General features: G+C 38.7%; 1 protein-coding gene across 9 annotated transcripts in view; it reads right to left on the minus strand.

The window, feature by feature from the left end:
- Positions 1-17,429, minus strand: part of plxna4 (plexin A4) — a 229,723-nt gene that overhangs the window by 169,564 nt on the left and 42,730 nt on the right. For all 9 annotated transcript variants that reach the window (XM_059511099.1, XM_059511104.1, XM_059511102.1 and 6 more), the window contains one exon: positions 10,197-10,379. In XM_059511099.1, coding sequence (XP_059367082.1) covers positions 10,197-10,379 — 183 coding nt within the window. The remainder of the gene's footprint in view (positions 1-10,196; positions 10,380-17,429) is intronic.

The following is a 17,429-nucleotide window of genomic DNA, read 5'->3' on the forward strand; positions in this document are numbered from 1 at the left end:
AGGACATGCACACACTCAACATGCCCATATTCACATATGCACTCTCACACACACATATGCCGTTTCCCCTGCATCTAAAGCATGCTGTCCTGCAGCATATTTCATCATTAAATTTCAACACTTAATCCTCTGCTCCAGTGGCTCCAGCTCTCTCACATCATTTCAATAATCTGCATCTGTGGTGAGCATCCAAACAAACACACACATGCACGAATGCGAGCCAACCCACTGGGTTTGGGCAGACAAACTAGGAAAGGGGCACAGTGGTCAACCAATTGACTAGTCATCCAACAACAGACAATTTTAAATATTTACATATTTTATATATATATATATAAACTTTGTGCAAAAGTTATGGTGGTGAACGTCCTAATCGTAGTCACTAGTCAAGTCAAATCACCTTAATAGTCCAACAGATCGTTCGGTTTGTATATATATATAACTGTGTGTGTGTGTGTGTGTGTATATATATATGTATATATATATAACTGTGTGTGTGTGTGTGTGTGTGTGCGTGTGTGTGTGTGTGTGTGTGTGTGTGTGTGTGTGTGTGTGTGTGTGTGTGTGTGTGTGTGTGTGTGTGACCCTGGACCACAAAGTCGCTGGGGTATATTTGTAGCAATAGCCAAAAATACACTGTATGGGTCAAAATTATAGATTTTTCTTTTATGCCAAAAATCATTGGGATATTAAGTAAAGATCATGTCCCATTAAGATATTTGATAATTTCCTACTGTAAATATATCAAAACTTATCAAAAATATCTTTGATTAGTAATATGAATTGCTAAGAACTTCATCTGAGCAACTTTAAAGATGATTTTCTCAATATTTTCTTTTTTTTGCACCCTCAGATTCCAGATTTTCAAATAGTTGGATCTTGGCCAAATATCGTCCTATCCTAACAAACCATACATCAATGGAAAGCTTATTTATTCAGCTTAATTGACCCTTATGACTGGTTTTGTGGTCCAGAGTCCATATTTTGTAATAAATATAAAATTATATATTTTTAAAATAATTAGCCATTCAATTGTTTAAATGTGATATTTTTAGAAGTATGTTAGTTTTGAACAAATGTAGAATGACAAGCCTAAAAAACTGTCTATTCACCACTACAGAAGGATGGGTAGAATAAGCAAAAGGAGAACGAAAAGTCTGAGTCGCGTCTAAAGGATAACGTGACCTTTTCCCCACCACCATCTACCATTCATAGACAAATTGAAGCCTTTTCCACCAGCCATCACCATCGACAACCTGCAATCTGAGCCGTCATCCTAAAACAACCCATCTCCACTGCCTGAACAAATTTACAGTGTCTGAATCATGCCCTTTGAACTGTGCATCTCCTCAGTGGCGTCTCCAAGGGCCGAAGAATTCACTTCAGTGCACACCTCATGGCTAAATGCACAGAGCCTCATCAGATAACTCACACACTTCGACCTATCTACACACAGGCACACACTTTCCCCTCCCGTTCTTCACGCAGTGCGCTGTCAGCTAGACTTCCTGTGCCAGGTCTGCTTCAAGGTTAGCTGCTCATTGTATTGAGTGAGTGGCTGAGGTTCTCTGAGCGGCAAGTGGGCCTACTGGATGCATTATCACCTCGGCAGGGGAGCTTATCCGGCCCTCCTGGTCCGCATGAAGCGGGCTACCGCGAATGCCTCACACGAAAGGATTAGAAGCCAATCGACTCCACCCCTGGCTTGACATGGATGCACTGACCGCAATTAATAGGTTTAATTTCACCCTTTTTGACATAGCTACTGGCCAAAAGAGAAGATACGGCCATATGGCCTATTTATTATAGGTGAAAGGCATCATGAGGGGTTTTTGAAAGGATAACGTAGATGTCATTGAGAAGAACTAAAGGGATTGAAGAGCTTTAAGCCAAAGTGTAAAATCAAATGTGGTGGCCGCTTTACTGACTGAAGTCCTGTAAGTTATTAAGAATTGGGAAACAGTTATTATTCAGGGTATCTGCAGGTTTCTGAAAGTTAGATTTAAGACTTTTTAAGACCTTTTTAATACCATGCAGAATTAAATTTAAGACCAATTTCATATCAACAAATTTGCAAACATCAAACAATACCACCAATTACGTAACACACATTGTTTATTGACATATTGAAGGCGTGAAAGAACAATAAATTGCAAAACATAGTGCAAAGACTGACTAAACATTAGGCAGAACATCGATCATTTGAGAGAAGAAAATAAACATGTCGACTAATTTCAACTGTAATCTTTGCACTTGTGCAACAAAATGAAGGACATAGAATATATATGATACATATATTTGTTTACATAATATATGTATGTGCACTGTGTATATTTATTATGTATATATAAATACACACACACATAGTATATATTTAGAAAATATTTACACTTATATACATATATATATATTTATATTCTTCGACTTTACATTACATATAAATACATTTTTTTATTGTGCTATGCTTTTACTGTGTTAGTTAACTGTTAGTTAACTTTTTTATTATTATTACTTAATCAAAACAAACCAACTGCAGTTTGATTGATATTTATTTGGAATGCAATTCCAATCAGTTATCTGTCTTTGCAAATGAACTCTTCACACACACACACACACACACACACACACACATATATATATATATATATATATATATATATATATATTAGGGGTGTAACGATTCACTCGTTTTCTCGATGCATCGATTACAAACCCTGACGATTCATATGCATCGATCTTGAAACATGATTTTTGAATCGTGAATCGCCGATCTTGGACAGTAATTGATTCAAAATGCTAAGAATCGAATGAATCGCGATTTCTATAGTGATTCAATGCTTTCAAAATGTATACACATTAAATTACTACACGCACGAATTAATGGAGACCTTGAAGAGTGTTCGTGAATCGTGCCTCTTATCTGTCCTTCATGCGCTCCACTGTTTACCGACTGAGACTGTCACAGGATTGCGCTCGCGCTCCGTTCATCTCTGACGCAGCTGACGTGTGATCTATAGGACTCGTGGCCAGTAATGCTAACGTGAAGTAGTTTTACTTTTCTGTAGTTTGTCAAAGGCTCTCTGCATCTTACCGACGGAGTTACCGGAGCCGTCGACAGCTGTGTTTATTGCATGGACGGAGCAGAAATGTAAGTGTCTAAATCAGGGACCAGCAACCTTTTCGGCATGACGTGCCATTTTTTATTTTTATGGTTAACCACTGTGCCAAGTGTGCACAGCCCCCCCCCCCCACACCCCGATATAATTCTGTATTTAAACGGTACATACACAATTTTTTATTATACGATTAAAAAAAGTTTTTTTAACGTTTAATCAACGTTAATGCACTGCTTTAATTGATGAACGTGCACACACAGACACACACACACACACAACACACACCACTCGCACACAGAGATCTGAGATCGTGCTGTGCAAAAAGTAGCATTCAGAAGCTCATAAACCTATGAGTGTTGTCACGCTACTTTTATTAATCGATACTGAATCGCTACATTATATTTCTCAACAACAAAGGGGCAAAATCGCTTCATTGTCTGCAGAGAGAGACAATTTACCCCCCCCCCCCCCACTTTCTTTCTCTCAAAATGGCCATGTTTCAGAAATTTTTTCATCACTGGATATAGCTTTAGGTCATTTAACATTTCTATGGTAAAACGTATTATTAAAAGTTGACTAATGTTAATTGATTTGCAGCTTCATCTTACCTCACTCTCTTTAACGTTAAACTGACGCTTCGCGCTCTGCTTCTGTGAACAGTAAACCCCGCCTACTTTGATCTGATTGGCCATCTCAGTGATTTTGACATTGACGAGTGCTGTTAGACCGAGGCTTTGATCTGAAGGACCTAGTATGTGCAGTGTTTGCACGTGCATCCATGCAAGTTAATTCTCACACTTTAATAGTATTTGTAGCTCCTAACAGGCTGTGTGACTGAGAAGTTAATGAGAAGTTATTACATCAAACTGTACGTCATTATACAGTTTTCCTTATTGCTTGCGTGCCAGCGATTATCCCTCTGCGTGCCACTGTTGGCACGCGTGCCGTAGGTTGCCAACCCCTGGTCTAAATCATACGCACAGATCCATTGAATGATAAATGTTTTTAAACAATGCGGATGAACCGAATATACAAAGGAAACTTTTAAAATTAACCACAGCATTAACAACGACCTAAAAAATAAGAGCGCCAGATTTATCTGATAATCAGTTGCATGAAAGTAGCGTTTGTTTCATTAGCAAACAGACATCTGGCACGTTTTCGCTCAGAATCATTCGCTGATGGAGAGGAAAAGATAAATAGAGATAAAGACGTTTTCACACTGAAAGAGAAGCGATCTCGCTCTCATAGACGTGCCAGGCTATCTGCAGCTAAACTGAATAAAAGCAGAATGAACTGATGAAACTAAAAAAAACCCACAAACAATTTATGAATGATGCAGTGCTAATTGACATTTATTACAGTACAGAAACTATAAAGTATATTTTCTACCTTATTCTGTGCAGAAAATTTAAATAATTGCTAATTAAATGTAGCCTAGTATATAAAACAATCATAAAATTGCCATTAGGAAAAAAATATCGAATACAAATGATTGATTATTGTCCAGCAGTGTATTTGATTTATTACAGCTAATTAAAAGTGATTAAAAAAAGAAGATAATTCCTTGTAAAAAAAAATAAAAAAATAATAATAATAATAATTATTATTATTATTATTATTATTATATAGGCTACATACATAAAATGATTGTATTTGACATTTCTGTCACTTCTGAAATTATGGCTACGCCCCTGGTGTGACAAAATGTTAGCTAATACATAATACTCTTTAAGCTCTTTTTTAAAAACTTGGCTTACATACATTTTTACATATGCCATGTCGCATCATAAACTAGCATTTAACAATGGACAAAAGGTTTTTGTTTTTTTTTAACCTATGGTTCTCTAACCATAAATGCTAGGCCTACTGTAATTTGCCCCCTGACTAAGCATTTAAAGAATTTAGTAGAAGCATTTAAATAATCCCGTGAATGCACTTAAAGAATGCAGAATCGAATCGTTATAATTGAATCGAATCGAATTTAATTGTGAATCGAATCGAATCGTTCTAAATTATATATATATATATATATATATATATATATATATATATATATATATATATATATATTTGTGTGTGTGTGTGTGTGTGTGTGTGTGTATGCATATGCATATATATATATATATATATACAGTACAGACCAAAAGTTTGGACACACCTTCTCATTCAAAGAGTTTTCTTTATTTTCATGACTATGAAAATTGTAGATTCACACTGAAGGCATCAAAACTATGAATGAACACATGTGGAATTATATATGGAATTATATACATAACAAAAAAGTGTGAAACAACTGAAAATATGTCATAGTATAGGTTCTTCAAAGTAGCCACCTTTTGCTTTGATTACTGCTTTGCACACTCTTGGCATTCTCTTGATGAGCTTCAAGAGGTAGTCACCTGAAATGGTCTTCCAACAGTCTCGAAGGAGTTCCCCGAGAGTTCCCCAGATGAATTGCATAGTCCTTCTTTGCCATGAAAATTAACTTAATCCCAAAAAAACCTTTCCACTGCATTTCATTGCTGTCTTTAAAGGACCTGCTGAGATCATTCCAGTAATCGTCTTGTTAACTCAGGTGAGAATGTTGACGAGCACAAGGCTGGAGATCATTATGTCAGGCTGATTGGGTTGGAATGGCAGACTTGACATGTTAAAAGGAGGGTGATGCTTGAAATCATTGTTCTTCCACTGTTAAACATGGTGACCTGCAAAGAAACGCGTGCAGCCATCATTGTGTTGCATAAAAATGGCTTCACAGGCAAGGATATTGTGGCTACTAAGATTGCACCTAAATCAACAATTTATAGGATCATCAAGAACTTCAAGGAAAGAGGTTCAATTCTTGTAAAGAAGGCTTCAGGGAGTCCAAGAAAGTCCAGTAAGCGCCAGGATCATCTCCTAAAGAGGATTCAGCTGCGGGATCGGAGTGCCACCAGTGCAGAGCTTGCTCAGGAATGGCAGCAGGCAGGTGAGAGCGCATCTGCACGCACAGTGAGGCGAAGACTTTTGGAAGATGGCCTAGTGTCAAGAAGGGCAGCAAAGAAGCCACTTCTCTCCAAAAAAAAACATCAGGGACAGATTGATCTTCTGCAGAAAGTATAGTGAATGGACTGCTGAGGACTGGGGCAAAGTCATATTCTCCGATGAAGCCCCTTTCCGATTGTCTGGGGCATCTGGAAAAAGGCTTGTCCGGAGAAGAAAAGGTGAGCGCTACCATCAGTCCTGTGTCATGCCAACAGTAAAGCATCCTGACACCATTCATGTGTGGGGTTGCTTCTCATCCAAGGGAGTGGGCTCACTCGCAAATCTGCCCAAAAACACAGCCATGAATAAAGAATGGTACCAAAACAACCTCCAACATCAACTTCTTCCAACAATCCAACAACAGTTTGGTGAAGAACAATGCATTTTCCAGCACGATGGAGCACCGTGCCATAAGGCAAAAGTGATAACTAAGTGGCTCGGGGACCAAAATGTTGAAATTTTGGGTCCATGTTCTGGAAACTCCCCAGATCTTAATCCCATTGAGAACTTGTGGTCAATCCTCAAGAGGCGGGTGGACAAACAAAAACCCACTAATTCTGACAAACTCCAAGAAGTGATTATGAAAGAATGGGTTGCTATCAGTCAGGATTTGGCCCAGAAGTTGATTGAGAGCATGCCCAGTCGAATTGCAGAGGTCCTGAAAAAGAAGGGCCAACACTGCAAATACTGACTCTTTGCATAAATGTCATGTAATTGTCGATAAAAGCCTTTGAAACGTATGAAGTGCTTGTAATTATATTTCAGTACATCACAGAAACAACTGAAACTAAGATCTAAAAGCAGTTCAGCAGCAAACTTTTTGAAAACTAATATTTATGTAATTCTCAAAACTTTTGGCCACGACTGTGTATATATATATATATATAATGCAAACACAAAATACAAAAGAGAAAATTTAAATTTAAATAAATGTAAAGCATAAATTCCATTATTTGTACTAGGTACTAAAAAAGAGAGAGAGAGGGACATATGGGAGAGGGAGACAGAGATGGGTGAGTGGATGAATGAAAAACAAGGGAGCAAGAGGGGACAAAGAGGTTCCAAAGTCCCAAAACCACATCTGGTCTGGGGGTCCGCCGCAGTGCCAGGGGTGCTGAACAACTGCTGCAGCAAATGCAGCAGTTTGGTGTTTTCAGATCTGTGCTCTTTATGCTGACGACCGTGTGTGTGTGTGTGTATGTGCACGTCATAAAAATGTGTCAGTGTGATATTCTCTGGAGGGTTTACTGTTTACTGCTTCTCTCTGGGGTTTGGCTACAGCTCTTTCTTTTAACGTGGTAAGACACAGAACATTCTGCCATTGCACCTCTTCTCGGAGTCAATCACACTGCGAATGCTAACTACAGTTAGAGAACCACAGCCATGCTGAATGCTGTAAACCTTGGATTATCCTGTACACATTTAAAATAAATACCTTGTGGGCTTTCTGCTGTCTTGTTCCACCCAAGTAATAACAACATAATAACAACATTTACATTCAGAGAATGCTGCATTAAATAAAAACAATCAAACACAGCATTACGCACACAAAAGAGAGACATCTCAGAACTTTCTAGTCTCAAAAGTTCTACATTATCTACGATGTTGTCGTTTTTTCCGTTCAGCTGTACTGTTGAAACAAGTCACTTAAAGACCTCAATGAAGTCACCGAATGAACAGTTTTCCTTTTCTAAGCATATGCTTAAGTATTTCCAATTAAAGCAAAATTTGGGAAGGGAAAATTCTTTTTCAATAGCCAATAAGCTTAATTTGCAACTTGCTAATCAGTTACACGTGGTTTTAGAAGAAACATTCTCATTTTACAGACTGGACAAAAATCCGGTGCAGGATGAGTGATTTGTCTTATTGCTCCAATTTCCCAGAATAAAAGGACTGCAAATGTATGAATTGCTTAATGGATTTAGTCAACATTTTAGAGTTCATTAGCATGTAAATGCCAAAACTAACCAACATGCATCAAAAGCCACAAAACGCTAATTTTGATTTTATGGAGTCTCTTTTTTTAAACCAAGTTCCCATACATCTATCTCATGGAAGACAAGCGTTGCTCCAGATACTATTTACTTTTCGTGATGAGCTCATCTTCAGCTAGTAAACAATTCACTGAGTGTGACGTGCTGGCGGCCAATAAATTACCATGCAAAAGGGATGGTAATAAACTCATTTTCATTGATTAATGACTGCCAAAGTGGACTATTTTCTTGTTTTGTCTAAACGGCAACAGTGACATCATCTGCTGTTTTCCCGCAGAGATCTGCAATCACTGAAATGGCAACTAAAAGGTTTCTGTGTGTGTGCATGGTTATGTTTTTTTGTCTGCCTGAAAGAAAACGTCACTGTGTTGTCTGTCTGTTCCCTGGAGATTTGTTTGGCTGCACACTTTTGTTCGTATCTGCAATTTGGCGTTTGTGTCATTTCGTCAATTATAGTCTCTAACAAGACATGGATTTTTAGTATTTTTTTTATTGGAATGGCCCTCAGAAAACATCCCTATTACCTAAAAGGAATCACTGAGTTGTCTTGATGCATCAGTGCTCCATCTCCAATTACATTAGTCTCAAAAGTATATTTTCGAATGGAGTTTGAAAAAGAAGCATGTCTAATTAAGCGGCTAAAGTTTACAGCAAGATTTTTTTTCATGCTTTTGTTTTTTTAATGCATACGCTTCTGCTCACCGAACCTGCATTTAATATCTCTAAAATACAGCAAGACCAGTAATATTATTAAATATTTTTACTATTTAAAATAACTGCTTTCTATTTGAATATTTTTTCAAATGTAATTTATTCCTGTGATTAAAGCTATATTTTCAGCATCATTCCACCAGTCTTCAGTGTCACATGATCCTTCAGAAATCATTCTAATATGCTGATTTGCTATTCAAGAAACAATTATTATTATTATTATTATTATCAATATTTAAAACAGCTGAGTAATTTTTTTTCTGGATTCTTTGAATAGAAAGATCCAAATTTAAGCATTTATCTAAGATAAAAATCTTTTGTAACGCACTACACCATTCAAAAGCTTGGAGTCAATATATATACCGGTATATATATATATATATATATATATATATATATATATATATATATATATATATATAGTAAAACTGTTAAAACTTTACTGGTTTTGCTGTACCTTAGATCAAATAAATTCAGGATTGGTGAGCAGAAGAGACTTCTTTAAAAAACATTAAAACCATTCACAAACTTTTGTCCGGTAGTGTACATGCTCTCATAATAAACATAACATTATCACGTATTGGTGTGGGAACTAATTTAGTTATATTAGACTATAGACATCTTTCTTGGTGGGAACAGGCTGGAAAGTTCCAGAAAAGGAACCAAAATGGTTCATCTCTTTCCTTCTTCAGGGATGACATTTTTGGGACAGGGCTAGTCTGTTATGCCATGGATTTTCATCGACAGCCAGATCCAACTACAAAACACACCACCACAATAACAAGAATGCGTCAAATTGGAATCCTGCCTTTTGGCAAAGATTTGCCCGTCTGTAACGTCAACACCCTGGAGGTTTAGCACTTGAGAAAAAGAGAAAAATGATACTCTCATTCTCTCTCTCCCTCCCTCTCTGTCTGTCTTTCCCTCCCTTGCTGTCGTGCTCTCTCTCTCTCCATTTCTCTGTGCAGTGTCTGGCTGGCCCTTGGATTTGTCTCAGAATGAGGCACAGTAAGAGAAGAGGGTACCGGGCCGAAAGCCCCTGCACCGCATCATCCAATTACCCCCGACAGCCTCTGCCTGTGCAGGGATTCCCATGGCCCTCTCTACATGCATCAGACACAACGGCAGAAGACTGAACTCGCTGGATCTAATGTTCCTACAGAACGGGATGTAGTGGACCACGCGCTGATCTTCTCTTGTGTCATAAAATGGTCAATGTCAGCAATTACTACACAAGACTTGCTAGACCTCTGAAGCTTTTTTTTAGAAGCGCACAGATGCGATGCAATCCTTGGATCAGTCAACTTGGTGGTTTTTAACTCTCCTGCAAAAGAAACACGAGTCCTACCTTTTTCAGACGACCGCCTTTGGTCCCCACAAAGGCCAGAGAGTGGTTCTTGTACACGTAGGCGATAACCGATGTCATTTTGTCATTGGATTCGGAGAACAGTGGAATTCCACGTACCATCTCCGAGACGCCGAGTGGGGCGTTCATATCCAGACCACAGAAGTTGTCATCGATGGTGAGGAGCTAGAAAGGAGAATGATAAATAATGTTTAATTCATATATTTAGAGTACATCTGCATGAGACTAGTCAACTAATCGGTTATAAAGTGGCTCGTTGAGTCACTTTTAGTTTAGCAGAGAAATGTGATGAACATTAGCAAGGATATTTGCTAATGGAGCAAAGCCATTTCTGTTTTCCTTTGACTAGTTTATGATGCAACATGTTTACTGGACCATTTGCTAGGCAGCTTCACAGCAGATACATCATTGTCACTTCTTAGCAACAATTCAGCCAGTCATATCTTAAATGGGATTGTGAGGTTTATCTGATATAACACCTAGTGCATTTATCATTTCAGGTGGAAAAGCATCTTTAAAAAAAATCTTTTAAATGTGGCATTTCAGGTGATGCCGTGCGACTTTATGTGACATGTAACATATGGCTGGGAAAGTTGCCCGTGTCAGCCAGAATGGAGTGATTTACAGCTTCTGATATAGAAATAATAATTTGATAATGCTTCCATATTTCAGTCTGCTGCTAGGACTTTGGAAACAACGGCATCCATTGAAACAGCTGCACAGACCTCAGGATAAAATGTCAAACAAATCGAAAGCATGATTAATGATGCCCAGGGCTTTGACTCATTGAGGGCATGAAACCATAACACTTCTCAAGCACTGCCAAATATGATACGCTCACGGCCTTTAATTCATTCATGAGTGTCTCCTCAGGCTCTGATAAGGCCTGCTCAGAAAATAAAGTTTGAATGTTAATTTAAACTGATTTATACATATATATAAAAAAATCCCAATATCAAAATTGAGTAACTTGCTCCTGAAAGAAAAATCAGCAACATTTTCTGTAAACACATCATGCAAAATTAGAGAAAAAAATAAATTTGACACAGATTATGCATAATGCAACATTATAAACCTTAAATGATGTTCTTTTATTTGGTAAAAGGTAAGAAAAACTAACCAGCAGCACACACAGATTTGGAATATTTTTGTCAAACCATAGGGGGCCAAAAAAAAAGAAAGAAAGAAAGAAAGAAAGAAAGAAAGAAAGAAAGAAAGAAAGAAAGAAAAAAAGAAAGAAAGAATGAAAGAAAATTTGTTTATCTCATATATACCTACATTTATGCATTATAAAAGCATTGTTTGTGTATCATCTATAGTAGTGTGACCTACATGGTGATGTAAGGCACTTTAAAAGATCTAATTTCACTCTGAAAGCATGACCCATAATTGTCCATCATTACCCAGCCTAACAGGTGTCTCAAACTAAAGCAGTTTAGCATTAATTAGCATTAATATTTCAGTTTTTAATGGCATATACTCTCAATTGGATAATGAAATACGAGACAGCTTGAGCTGCATTTTGCCCCCAGGCACCAACCCACAGCACAGTCTCCAGTGATGAAGTAGGTGAGGGGCAATCCTGAGTGATGCCCAGGTTGTGAGAGGAAGCATCTGGATGTACATTATCACTCACAGCCTATTTGTGTACGTACTGATATAATGTGCATACTCCCTTGATGAGAGTTCAATTACATCTGAAGTAGCATTTATCTTGATGACAATGACTCCCAGCTAATGTTGTTTGAAAATGCAGGCCAACCTAGGAGAGATGCGATCAATCAAGTGACCGGATGGGTCTTTACATGCCATATAGCAAATGTCTATTTGTCAGCGGTCAGGAGATACAAGACCCTTCATTAAGCAAATGGAAAACAGGGACTGTCTCTCTAAAATGGCGGTTTATGAGTGATTGGCCAAATCGATAGCAAACACCGCACTCAATTCTCAGTTCACTCAATACAAGCCGGAATGAACAATAAATAGAGAAATGAAGGAGAGAGTAGAGAGAAAGAGAGAACAGGGAAATGTTCAACGTCATATATGTTTTCCCCCTCTCTCTCTCTCCGCAGATGTCTGACCTTTAGAAATGTTCTGCTGTCAGCCAAAGCACTGCGTGCCGCTCGGCACGCCAATGCCAGCCCAGAGTAATGGTGCTCATTTCTAGCGCACGGCTCTTGTTAGAAAGCCGCAGCTACATGAAAGATCTGTTTTCTGCAGTGTTCGTCTTTCTGCAGATGTCTCCTGTCCATATTGGGGGCCATGAATCATCGCGGGTTGTTGAGGCAGCAGCAACCTGCTTTTATGTGCGCACCTGCTTACACACGCAAATAAAAATAAAACTCGACCACAATCATGGCCTCCAGCACCCTTCATCCTGCTTACATGGGTCAAAATGTGTAAAGGCCCAATGCAGCAGAGTGGTAGCAACAGCTACAAAGACTTGTCACCTCTGAGATTAAGAAAACTGAGCTAAGAATAAACACAATGACAGTCATAGCTGTGACACAGACTAATGCCTTTTGGCATTGTGGATATTTTATCAGAAAGCCCAGGCCTTTGTGTGGCGGGGGACATATGCCTGTGACACACACTTGGGGGGGATGGAGCATGTGTCTCGACGTCTTCTCATTGGCATATGCCACGATATTTCTGGCAAGGTGAACAACATGCCAATCAGACCCTATGTGCTGCAATCTAATGAAATAGGCTTCCTGTCTGTCAGCCTTTCAGGAAGCAAACACGTTTTCATTACCTAGCCACATAAACATGACATTTCCTCTCTCTCCCCATCCCGATGTAAATAACATCTCTCAACACCCCATGCGCGAGAAAGGGACGCCCTGCCTGCCACCCTCCTCGGCTTGTCCATGTGCTCTGTTTCTCTGCCTTTTATACTTTCTTTTTCGTCTACCACTGCCTCGCTCGCTCTCGGCATGGAGCGCACGAACAAGCTGCTGCATTATTGGCAATTTCACGCTGCGCGTCTGAAGGTGTAAAGGAGAAGGTGGGGAGGAGAAAGAAAGGAGGGAATGGTTTGATGAGTGCAACTAAAAGCTTCTGGATTGGCACAGGCGCCATTTTTTCATTTGAACTGGTTCCAGAGAATGGGGAAGCAGAATCAGGTCATTCGGACCACTCACTGCCTGGCTACGTCCTGTAACACAAAGGCAGCTCTCTTTCCTAGCGCCGGCGTCTCTGTGTCCCTGAATAGTAAGACAACAAGTGAAATCCAAGCTTTTTCGTAAAAAAAAAAAAGAAAAGAAAAAAAAACCTTTTTCCAAGTCTTTTTGTCCAATCTGAGCACATAGGGGAATAACCTTGAGCATCTGGCAGAAGTAGTAAAAGGAACCCTGGTTGCAGGTCTGGGGCACGAACTACACACTTATTTAGTTCAAAAAACACCTTTTGTATTCCGCACTGTTAGAGGAGAGGGTGCAAATTTTTTAAATGCACAATTAATAGATCACAGTTTTATCAAAATGCAGTTTATGCAAATAAACCCTGATCAGTGCTGTGAGTGTACATCATTCAGATGATGAATCGGCTCTTCAAGAGCTAATTCTGCACAGTCATATAATTACCTTTTCAGAGTCTTTCCTTTTCATGCTCAAGTAATATCTCACCCAGGGATTGTTGTTAGCAACAAAGACATTATTTCCCACAAATCTCAGCTCCATGTTCGACGTAATTATATCAACACTCAATCAGCACGGCAGAGAATGGCAATCCTTGTGCTCGCACAATCCAGCAGCATTTAAGAGGTTGTTTTTGTGTCCGTTATGCATTTGATTAGGTGCATTCTCCACTTGCTCTGTCTTAATGGTTTCTATCAGGGTAGAACGATTGATAGACAATCAAGCTGGCTCTCCACAGAGATGAACCTTTTGGGAGAACAGCGTAATGGCACTCTACTAAGGATGCACAAAACCAAAGAAAAATTCCAACTTCGCCTAATTGGTGGGTTGCCTGAATAACTAGCTGACTGTTTTATAAGAAGGTCCACTTTCTTGCAGAGTTAAGCTCACTTGCCTGTAACTTTTTAGTTTAGTTAAGTTCTGCAGGAGAGTGGATCTTGAGGGCCAGAGTTGCCCACCCTTGATCCTGACAGAGATCAAGCAAATGGAGCAATTTAAGACTACTTAAACTTGGACTGTTTTTAACTTGAAAAGTAGGGAGGCATGACCATATAGCAAAATATGTTTTTTAATTTATTGAGAGATCTTGAATCATCTTGAACACTGTATTCAGCATTATAACCCTTCCCTACACTCCATCCTTCTGTACCTATCTTTCACTCACACTTGTCTTTCAAACCACTCTTTTAAATTAAAGGCCTCATTATCTCTGTTTCCATCCTGCTGTGGCCTCTACCCAGTGCTGACTCTACTAGAGAACCAGAGAATAAAAAGATGTGAGTGATGAATATCGCACAACTATCTGCACGTAATTACATTAAATGACTTAATGACTGTGAACCCTTTCGGTAAGAAAGAGATTCGGCTTGCTTCCGCTTCCATAGCAAAGACCTCCATTTGAAAGCACTTTACTAGTATTATTTGATCCAACATTGGCCTTTTTTGAGCAATATCACTATTTCCTACTGAATCTTCGTGCTTCAAAGAAAATGTCAAAAGATATCAAAATGAGAGTTAAAGATAGAAAAAAACAAACCCTGAAATCGCATCTTATGGCACTACGCTGGCGTAAAGATATACAGTAGAGTTCAACATCTAAGTACAGCCACAGGACAGGATTTTCACAGATCTGTGATGGTATCTCAAAAGCAGATGAGTTGTGAAGCCTTCTCACATCTGCTCTACACCTCCTTGAGCTTCTTTAAACATAGATATAAAAATAAAAATAAAAATCATCTGCAATACCTACCTGTAGTAAATGGAAGCTGTCAGATTTCCGTGATTACAACATTATGCAAAGCTCAGGAGACTAATCAGGAAAGAGTCATTTGTTTGATTTGGCTGAGTAAAGCTTTGTGACAAAAAAAAGCATTCAGCAGATGTCAATGATGTCACCGCATACATCATTCTTTGTGGATCAATGAAACCCCTGGGATGTGAAATGTCAGCACTTACGAAGAAAGAGCTTGTGTTTGCATTTGTGTGTTCTTAAGCCATTGTTTTAGGTCGTGTGTTGGATGGATATTAAAAAATTCATGCATTTATGAGATGCTGAAGGCAGGTTATAATTGCACATTGTGTTTTCTGAGATCTCAACTGTCAGAAGCTACACAACGGCAAAGCAGCTCGCCGCTTGAAAGGAAAGTGTTTGTATATGTGCTTGAGTACACATTCCCACATGTCAACATGCGTGTACATGCATGTGTAGAACTAAATAAGGTTTATGATGGCTCCAATGAATAAAGAAAAGACAGTAAAATTGACATACTGCTCAAGAAACATCCAACAAGTTCTGGAGCGCATAACCTTTTCACATCTACATGTAAAGTGAGTTTAGTCTGATTAGGAGATAACGATCTTATGATGGATTATGACCTTTGCTGCAGTAGTTACGATGGGAGATGTAATTACTGAGGCCAATAAACCTGGAGATCGACTTTAATGAATGGAAATGCACTGTGCACAGTGTAAGCGACTGATTAAAACCATGTCACACCGTCCTATAAAGTGGATCTCCTAGAAAGCGTCACCAAAGAGGAAACTTGGCAAGGAACTGGAGCCATATTAATGAAAAATCAAGAGATCTCAGGGGGACTGCAGTGTTTCAGACTGATAAGCTTGCATGTTCTCCAATTCAGAGGTGCACTCATTAATTTTACCTACATTTCACACAAAAATGAAGCACTGAAGTCACTTTAAAACCCAGCTTTCTGTTGGCCAACAGAGTGAATTTGCATTAAATTTAAATCCATAGCAAAATCTGCATAGAAAAATGTTTCTCCCTAATGCCCTTATTGTGAATAGCACACTTTAGAATAGCAGCATTATCTGAAAACGGTTGCTTTTGTGTAACGCTGCATGAAAGTATAAGTCCAACATGACTGCCGGATTAACGCAACACAGTAATTACAAAGTGCACCTTTAATGGGGGGGGGGGGGGGGGTATGACTAGCAGTTGGAAACTAACGAGAACTGAAAGCCACTTCGATAGAATGAGTTCTAAAAAATCTGTCTAGGAGGGTGAAAAGCACTAATTATTTGGCAATAATATGTAATGAGCATGCAGAGAGACTGACAGCTGAAGGAAAGGCCTATAGCCTGATTTTAATGACTTATAATTGAGATGATTATGAATAATAATGAGACCAATCTTAATTTAAAATGTTCTTATCTCTCTGACCGCAATGTCTCTAAAAGCGAGGATGAGCTTGAGAAAAATGCATAAATTAACCAAAAAAAGAGAAAAAAAAGATTAGTGTGTGCCGCCCTTGTTTGCTTGAACACCAGGAGACGAGAAGCCTGTATTTACTGTGCCAGACTCATTTTCACACCATTTCTTTCTGCTGACATAGGGAACATGGGGCGCTGGCAGATTATTTTTATTAGGTCAGATGTCAACAAAGAATGATCTATAGACACCAAGACTTCCACACTGATACATTCATTATGTGATACTGCCATGCACATTTGTATCATCACAAGCACTTTGAAATCATCTTCTCCCTTAATAGGATTTGTAACTGACAAGAGACATAAAATCTCAGTATTAACAATAATAATATGCAAACAGGCACACAAGACACCTTAAAATATTTGGCCTTGCAAAAACAGAACAATAGAATTAACTTGTTTTTGTTCTAAATAAAAAGCATTGCAGGCATCACAAATCAAACCCATACACTTTAAATGGTTTTTGTTGTTCAGGTTTGAACACTCCTCTGTCTGGGTCCAAAGGCACTTGGGAAGTCTGAGAGATGTTTGGCACAACCAAAGCTACAGTAGTCTTGAGCGAGCTTCAGATCTCTCCCTCTGCATTTGGATTCCCCTTCAGTGTCTGATCTTTAAATAGCAGCACACAGCTGCCAGTTGTAACCATGTGGGAGTAAAGCTGTGAGCATGACTTATCGAACCCTGGACTTGGGATTAAGAGAACACGGGCCTGACTTCAAATCTCATTAACGCACATCTGGATTGGGCAAATAATACGTAAATTGACTATTGGGGGAGAGTGGGGATGACAATATCTATTACAAATAAATATTAGTTTTTTGTACATAATTAACTGAAGTAGAAAAAA

Source organism: Carassius carassius, chromosome 26 (assembly GCF_963082965.1).
Source record: "Carassius carassius chromosome 26, fCarCar2.1, whole genome shotgun sequence".
NCBI lineage: Eukaryota > Metazoa > Chordata > Actinopteri > Cypriniformes > Cyprinidae > Carassius > Carassius carassius.